This window comes from Sminthopsis crassicaudata, chromosome 6 (assembly GCF_048593235.1).
Source record: "Sminthopsis crassicaudata isolate SCR6 chromosome 6, ASM4859323v1, whole genome shotgun sequence".
NCBI lineage: Eukaryota > Metazoa > Chordata > Mammalia > Dasyuromorphia > Dasyuridae > Sminthopsis > Sminthopsis crassicaudata.
The window spans coordinates 242,682,568-242,692,007 of record NC_133622.1 but is presented as its reverse complement, the minus strand read 5'-3'; the positions used below and the strand labels follow the sequence as shown (position 1 = coordinate 242,692,007).

General features: G+C 34.3%; 1 protein-coding gene across 1 annotated transcript; it reads left to right on the top strand.

Annotated features, from left to right (window-relative positions):
• Positions 1-370: 370 nt before the first annotated feature.
• LOC141546933 (olfactory receptor 5AP2-like) lies at positions 371-1,312 on the top strand. The gene has a single exon (XM_074275127.1). It carries the CDS (start codon positions 371-373, stop codon positions 1,310-1,312), a length of 942 nt encoding a protein of 313 aa, XP_074131228.1.
• The last annotated feature ends 8,128 nt before the right edge of the window (positions 1,313-9,440 follow it).

Below are 9,440 nucleotides of genomic sequence, written 5' to 3'. Positions count from 1 at the left end.
TCTTTTCCCTGCTTTATGATTTCCTTGGTATACAGACCCAGTAATGGCCCTGCTGAGTCAAAAGGTATGCACAGTTTAATAGCCCTTTGAGCATGTTCCACATTGCTCTCCAAAATGGTTGGATTATTTCACAACTCCACCAACAATGCATCAAGTGCCCCAGTTTTCCCACATTCCCTCCAAACATTTATCATTATGTTTTCCTGTCATTTTAGCCAATCTGACTAGTGTGCGGTGGTACATCAGAGTTGTTTTAATTTGCACATTAAAGGCTTTTTAATACACATATTAAAGTTTTGTAAACTTTTAATTGCTATATAATGCTAACTATTATAATTACTGATCTGTCTTCTCTTTTGTTACAGCATGAATGGATGGAAGTGAAGTTGAAAATCAAACAGAAGTGAAATATTTTGTTCTGTTAGGACTCTCAGATGACCCTGAGTTAAAGCCTATCCTCTTTGTAGTATTCCTCTTCATTTACATGGCCACCATGATGGGCAATTTGGGCATGATAATACTGATCACAATAGATTCTAGACTCCACACCCCAATGTACTTCTTGCTCAGTAGCCTTTCCTTTGTAGATGCTTGCTACTCTTCTGCTGTCACTCCCAAGATGCTGGTGAACCTGTTGGCTGACAACAAGGTTATCTCTAAAAATGGCTGTGCTGCCCAGTTTTACTTTTTTGGATCATTTTTAGGTACTGAGTGTTTTCTCTTGGCTGTGATGGCATATGATCGCTATGTGGCCATCTGCTACCCACTTTTATATTCAGTCATCATGTCTGAAAAGGTTTGCTTTATGTTGGTAGCCACCACATTCCTTGCTGGCTTTGGAAATGCAGCTGTCCATACAGGGATGACTTTCAAGCTGTCTTTTTGTGCCTCTAATAAGATCAATCATTTCTACTGTGATACACCACCCCTCCTAAAACTTTCTTGTTCTGACACTCGTATCAATGGAATTGTCATTATGGCTTTCTCGAGCTTCAATGTCATCAGTTGTGTGCTCATGGTACTCATCTCTTATCTCTTCATTCTTGTCACCATCTTGAGGATGCGCTCTGCTGAGGGCAGGAGCAAAGCTTTTTCCACCTGTGCCTCCCATCTCACAGCTGTCACCATTTTCTTTGGCACCATTCTCTTCATGTACTTACGTCCCACCTCCAGTTATTCAATGCAACAAGACAAAGTGGTGTCTGTGTTTTACACAGTGATCATCCCAATGTTAAATCCTCTTATATACAGCTTAAAGAATAAGGATGTGAAAGATGCCCTGAAGAAGATCTTGAAAAGACATAGGATTTAAGTCCTCTTCACCAATCTTTCACTAGTATACAAGAGGCTGCTGTTCCCAATGAGTCCTATTTTCCTTTATTTCTGATTCATCTTTAGCTGACGAGGATAATTACCCAGGTAGCAGTAATCAAATTTAGTTCCCATCATCCCTAGCACTGAGTAGCCTAAAGGAATTATCTATCTAATTGCCTTACTTTCAAATTAGGAGTATCTTGCTTGTTGTAATGATTATGTAACCCTTCCTTAATTTACTGTCTCAATCAATCAATATGATCATATTACCTTCTCTTTCTTTCCAAGTTCAGTATAAAACAGATTAACAAAGGGAAGGTAATATGATCATGTTGATTGATTCTAGAAACAAATTCCACGAGGAAGCAGGACTGACTAAGATGGAGTAAAACCATAAAAGTCAGGATTACAGGAAGCTCCTTTTGGTTGGTGTATGAAATACAAGCTATTCAGCATTTTTCTGAGGGCCGCCAGCAATCTTCCTCTTAATGATATTTGCCCTTCACCACTTAAAAAGTTTTATTCTTTTTATTGCTCATCATGTACATGAAAGCCTTCTATGATATAATATCGTGTATCAGGAAATTGGTGATCTCCTTCCTCTACAATTCTGTCTTTCAAAAATTTCTTCTTTATAAAAAAATTTCCTTAATCAATTCATCCAACTTCCCCCTTGCCCATATAATACAATTCAGAAAGAAGGATGTACACACACACACACACACACACACACACACACACATACACACACAGTCAAAAATTAATTCCAACATATAGAATAATTCATTTTACCATTATTCTTACAGTATAGATATCTAAGTACCATCATAAGAAAATTAAATTGATTCAGTATGCTTTCTTGGTTCTACTTATAACTAATTGATTTTATTCTTTAACTGCCCAAGTTATAGGTCTTTATCTCTGCCTTTGGTTCAAAAATTCAGCTGACCTGAAATGAATTAAGTTTAAAAATCCAGTTCTCCTACTATTCTAGCCTCAGGAAAATCTGTTTTCCTTGAGGGATTCAGGTGAACACAAGGAATCTAGTCCAGTATCTATTCTTTCAGGTAGATGCAAACAATGAACATTTCTTAACCACAGGAGTTCATTTATATCTCTGATTTTGTTTAAAAAAAAATCTTATTATCCCTCATGACTTCAGCTTCAAATAGAAACTCCATGACATTTGTATGTTATTTTCTAAGACATACAAGATGATCTAGTGCATTTCCACAAGATATACTGGACTTTTTTTGCCCATTTTTGACTATTAAAACTGGTTTTCTCTCCCTTTTAGAAGCAAGAGAGCCTGCTATCTCTGGTCAACTACAAATAGCCTCAGGATAAACATAGGTCCTATTAAATCAATCAAGCCATCCTCTAGGGCAGAAGTAGATAGATGGCTGTTGGCTCCACAAGAAAAGTGATAATCCATTTTTCTTAATGTAACCACTCATGTAGTCCTTATCTTGAGGTCTATTCTATAACTCATTGTATTTTTCCTCACCTACCCTTTTCTGTTCTGTGTTCTATGCTTGTAAAAAGGAGCTGTGCCTCCTTTTCAGGATCTTTTGGTCTGTTTTGTTAATAGGTTCAAGTTCTGCTAATAAATAAAACCTTGGAATTCTGTATCTATTTGCTTTTATTAAACTATATCAAGACAGTCAGTACTTTTAAGATGAAAGTAAAGGCATTTTATAAAGTCTTATTTCAGATTCTAATAAATATTCAATGGGGGAATTATAATATTTTAACATAAGAAGAAACTTTGATTTTGGTCAGATGAAAAGAACATTAGATTTGAATTCCAGGGGTCTGGGTTTTGATTTTAACCCTGTCTTTATTTTTAGTGTATCTTTAGTAAAATCATGTCATTTCTCTGGATTGGTTTCTCTATCTGTAAAATGACAGAATTGATCCTGATAATCTCTCTGACGTGACATGCAGTTCTCAGGGTTATTATCTTAAGTCATCTTCTCAAATTCAGTGCAACAATCTCAATATAAACAATACTGAAGTAATGGTCCAGGCTATGCTGGAACACTTCTATCAATGAACAATATAAGCCATTAACCATTCTCATCAAAGGATTCACCATTTATTTTGATTTCCTTGAAGTTCTTACCTATATGTGGGAAGGGCTTATAGGAAATAGAGTAAAAAGTCACTCTTACTAATTTGTTATCTTGTGGTATACTTTGTCTTTCACAGAGATTGCTCTCACTCTTCTATTTTCCAGATCATCTTCATGAGTTCATGCATAAGGGCCTCTTATTAGCATTCTTGATGACAGTTTTGTTCACCCAAAGAATTAGACATAAGGGCAAGGTAATTTTCTCCAAGCTAGAACTAGCAAATTGGACTTCTTAAATTTGTTCTACTTATGAACCCTTTTACCCCAAGACAATTTTATGTGACAGCAGGTATATTAAAATAGGTATAAAATAAAACACTTATAAAAAAAATCATAATTTGGACAACCTCCATGTTCAGTTATGAGACCCCATATGGGGTTGCAAACCATATTTTAAGAAACTAGAACTTATCCAATAGAGCAGTAATGAACTGAACCAGCTACACCCAGCAAAAGAACTCTAGGAGATGATTATGAACCACTACATAGAATTTCCAATCCCTCCAATTTTGTCCGCCTGCATTTTGGATTTCCTTCACAGGCTAATTATACACTGCTTCAAAGTCCAATTCTTTTTGTACAGCAAAACAATTGTTTGGACATGTATACATATATTGTATTTAATTTATACTTTAACATATGTAACATGTATTGGTCAACCTGCCATCTGGACGGGGGGGAGGAGAGGAAAAATTAGAACAAAAGGTTTGGCAATTGTCAATGTTGTAAAATTACCTATGCATATATCTGGTAAATAAAAATTATTAAAATATATTAAAAAAAACTAGAACTTAAATAATGATCATTAATATTTAATTAATGCCTCAATCACAATGAAGGGATTTAAAGACATTATATTTAATCTACATATAGCATATATTAAATATATAAGATAGTATATTTGCATATATTATATTATACATATGTTGTAAATATGCATACATATATAGCTATGTGCATTAGAACCCCGCAAGAAGCTGGAAAGACATATATATTATTATATTAAATATTTATCATTATACGCCTAATTTTGAAGGATTTATGAAGTGGGTCTCTACTTTATTGTCACACCTTAGCACGGGTTAAGAAACCAGGTGACCAGAATAATATATTCATTTCATGAGATCACTGATTCAATTTAAAAGAGTCTAAAAATTACCTGGTCCTTAACCTATGGAAAAGCTTAGAATTAAGAAAAGATCAATGTTACACTGTTTCTATAGGGAAGGATTTAGTGGTGCCCTTAAAGCACTAGTGAATTCTACCTTCCCTTTTTCTTCCTTGATTTCCCTAACCAACTAATAAAGTCACTGAAGAAACTACCACTCAGCATTAGCTATACATTTTAATTACCAGTGATTAACACTTCAGATCATTGAAGCTAAGGTTCTTCAGAGACCATGTCTCAAAGGACTAACAGCATTCTTATTAAGATCCTTTTATTGTAGAAGGGCCAATAAGAGTGTATTCTATTCTTTGATCAATTCAGTGACCAGATCTCAGTGAACAGATCAACCCGTTATTCATACATTGCATCTGGGTAGATGTAACAGAACAGAAGATTCAGGTGCTGCCAAAGGAGATCCATGTTTTTTTGTTTTTGTTTTTGTTTTTGTTTTTGTTTTTGTTTTTAATTCCACAGATTTAGAGGTAATGGAAGACTCCCTGGGCTCAATGGATCCTTTTTATGGACACACTGGGCAGGGGCAAATATTCTTTGATTTTAATGCTACTGGAGCAAAAAGTCTCTCCATAGTGAGAACAGGAATGATTGTCTTGCCCAAGATGTATAAAGTAGAAATAAGAAGAAACATGAAGTTAGCTTCATGAACTCAAATTGCTTAGATAAAACCTTAAAACATAAATAGAATTTAGAAAAAAAAAACTTTAGAGCATAGAACATATTAAATAATGTTAGAGCTGGGACCTTAAAACACACAACATAGAATGTTAGAGTTGAAAGAGCCATTAGGACATGGGCTATAGTATATCAGAGTGAAGAACTTAAAATAAAGAATGGTCAGAGCTGGATGAAAGCTTAGAGTTTATCTTCTCTCATTAAGCCTCTCCTATTAAAATGTCCTTCCAATTGCCACCACCCCAGTTGAAGACATGGTTTCATATTCTACTTTTCTTCATCTCATAGCCCTTGATATAATTCTCTATTCTTTATTCCTCTATTTTTATATCTGATAAAGAGATGGCCTGTGCTTACAAAGGTCAATACCTGTAGTTTTATACCATTCCCTTCCATCTTTTTAAGCACACCATATAACTATAATATCTTTCATTTTCATCTCTCATTGACTATTTTCTTGCTAGCTACAAGCATGCACACACACACACACACACACACACACACACACACACACACACACACACACACTTCTTGATCATCATTAAAACAAAACAAAATATTCTCCTTAGCTCCTACTAATCTAATGGCTGTTCTCTTTTATATTTCCTCCTTTTTTCAACCCAACTCCTTTGAAGAAACTGTCTAAACTTGGTGCATCCACGGTCCTATTCTTCCATTTTCTTGTAAATCTTCCACAATCTGAATTTTGGCTTTTTCATTTAACTGAAAAACTAAAGCCAAATCTGATGATGTTTTGCAATCCTTATCTTCAACTTTCCTATAGTAGTGTATGCTGCTGGCCACTCTTTCCTTCTGGAAGCTTTTATGACATTTTTGAACATTACTTTCCCTTAGTTCTTTTCCTATCTGACTGATATCCAGTCTTTTTTGTTGGTTTTTCATCCATAACATGAATCCTCACTATTATGATATCCCATGACTCTGTCTTTATTCTTCCTTCTTTATTTTCACTTTCTTTATATTCTCTTTCTTCATCTTCATTTCATCATACGTGACATCCAGCTCTATATACACAATTCAATTCTCTCTCCTAATATCCAGTTTTGTATCACCCAACACCAATTAGAAATTTTGAAGTATATTTCTTATAAACATTTTTAATATTCTGTTCCCCCAAAATTGCCTTTTCCTATAAGGGTTAAAAAGCCTCTAGAAACAAGGAATGCAGTTCAAGGCATGTGGGAGAACCTGAGGGATGAGAGGTTCTGAGGCGCAGGTGAGTCCTACATGGAGGTGGGGCACAGCCCCATGAGGCGGTGTCTGATTCTAGGTACCATGCCTCCCTCCTTAGTACTCTCAAAGCCTAGCATGCCTCCCTCCTTCTTCTTGGGCCAAGAAGGTTCCTAGAGGACTTCCCCCTTCCCCCATATCATCAGTGGGGTATAAATGCTTCTCTTCACCAGACTGGCCACTATTGGGAGGGTTCATTCATTCAAAAAATATTTATTAAATATAGATAGTATAACTAGCATACTTTCCCATGTGCTAAGGATATAAATTATTTACTTACCTGAGAGGCTTTACATTTTTTCCATTTTTTTTTTTTAGAAAATTACACAATCACCATAAAGGACATTACATTTATATAAAACATCAGTATTTGCAAACTCTTTTACTTATATTTTGTTTACTGAACCTAATAAGGACACTTTCAGATAGATGATAATATTATCATTATTTAAAAGATAAAGAATTGAGACAAAGCATTGAAAGAACTCACTCAAGAGCCAACAGCAATACAGTTGTTGAACAAGACTTCTCTATTCATAAACATCAGTTGTTCTCTTCCTCCCTTACTTTTATTTTTATTATTATTTTTACAAGATCTGGTATGCAAGGTCCTCTACAGTTTAGCCCCATGCTATTCTTCCAGCTTTGTTTCCTCTCCACCCTTACAGATATTGTTGTCTCTTATTTGGGTACATAGATTTAAAACATCAGAAACATTACAGCACATCCAATACAAGCCCTTCACATACATCTCATTTTTCATATGAGGGAAATAAGCCTCAGAAATGGCTGGATGGCTTGCCTGACTTCATATAGGTTAGGTAGCAGAAGCAAGATTCAAATCCATGTCCTCAGACTCTAAATCTTGTACTCTTTCCATTGATTAACCCAATTCACCAAAATATTTATTCATGGTATTTTTATCTATGAGATCTCCTTCTTTCTCTGCCTTCCATTGTTGAATTTGTATCCATCTTTTAAAAGTTAAATTTAACTGTGACCTTCTCCAGGAAGACCTTCTTCATCCCCTCTCTGATTGTTAAAAATCTCAGTAACATCTCAGATTTCTTCTGTTCTTACAATTTCTCATTGATTCTAAAGTCTTCTGGCTTTAGAATCAGTGTTCTCAAGGTCCTCCTGATTTTAGAGTACTGTAGTTCTAACAGTATGTCCATCAATAGTCTTTTAATACTCCATGTCATTTATTCTTCTCTGCTTGAGTTATTTACATGTCTCATTTCATTTGCCTCATGTAGCACTCCCTTTTTAGAATCCCTCCCACCCCCTTTGAGTCCCTTCCCTTTTCTTATACCTTTCCCTTATTACTCTTTTCCTTTTCCCTTTGCCTCTCCCACTTTTAATGAGGTGAGAGAAGTTTCTCTGTAAACCAAATATGTCTATTATTTTCTCTTTGATCCAAATCTGATAAGAGTAAGATCCACACAATGTTCCTCCCCCTCCCTAAATTCCCTCATATATGATAGGTTTCCTTTGCCTCTTTGTGGGATGTAATTTCCCTCTTTTTATCTCCCTGTTTCCCTTTTTCTGATACTATCCCCTTTCCACTTCTATTTCCCTTTTTTATATTATGTCAATAAAATAAAATTATACATGCACTCTTTATGTATGTCCATAACAGAAATACAGTTCTCAAGAGTTCTTTTTACCTTTTTTGACTTCTCTTGAGTCCTATAATTAGAGGTCAAATTTTTTTTTTTTTTTTTTTTTTTTTTTGTTTAGCTCTGGTTTTTTCATTAGAAACCAATGGAATTCACCTGTTTCATTAAATGTCCATCTTCTTCCCTGGAAGAAAATGCTCGGGTCAATGCCTAGTTTGTGCCATACTAATTTCCAATTTTCCCAGCAATTTTTGTAAACATTGAGTTCTTATTGCAAAAGTTGGGGTCTTTGAGTTTGTCAAAAACTAGATTATTAAAGTTATTGACTATTTTGTCCTTTGAACCTAACCTATTACACTGATCAACTAATCTATTTATTAGCCAATATCAAATGGTTTTGGTGACTGTTGCTTTATAATATAGTTTTAGATCAGGTACAGCTAGGCCATCTTCATTTGATTGTTTTTTTTTGTTTGTTTTTTTTTTTTTCATTAATTCCCTTGAAATTCTCATCCTTTTGTTTTTCCATATGAACTTTGTTGTTATTTTTTCTAGGTTCATTAAAATAGTTTTTTTTTGGGGGGGGGAGTCTGATTGGTATAGAATTAAATAAATAGATTAGTTTAGGTAGAATCACCATTTTTGTTATATTTACTCGCCCTTTAATATTTTTCCAATTGGTTACATCAGACTTAATTTGTGTGGATAGTGTTTTGTAGTTTTGCTCATATAATTTCTGATTTTCCCTTGGCAGATAGATTCCTAAATATTTTATAATATTGGTAGTTACCTTAAATGGAATTTCTCTTTGTAACTCTTAAGTGTTGGATTTTGTTGGTGATATATAAGAATGCTGATAATTTATGTGGGTTTATTTTGCATCCTGCAACTTTGCTAAAGGTGTGAATTATTTCTTTTTTTTATTAAGAATTTTTTAAAATTAATTTTTATAATTATAACATTTTCTTTGGCAGTACATATATGTAGGTAATTTTTTTTTACAACATTATCCCTTGTACTCCCTTCTGTTCTGAGTTTTTCCCCTCCTTCCTTCCACCCCCTCCCCTGGATGGTGGGCATTCCCATACATATTAAATATCTTATAGTATATCATAGGTACAATATATATGTACAGAAATGAATTTTGTTGTTCTTGTTGTTGCAAAGGAAGGATTGTATTCACAAGGTAAAAATAATCTGGGAAGAAAAACAAAACAAAAACAAAAACAAACAAACAAACAAACAAAAAAAAAAAAAAAAAAAA

Excerpts from the sequence above, each read along its gene's own strand:
- LOC141546933 (XM_074275127.1), top strand. The coding sequence starts at position 371 with ATGGATGGAAGTGAAGTTGAAAATCAAACAGAAGTGAAATATTTTGTT.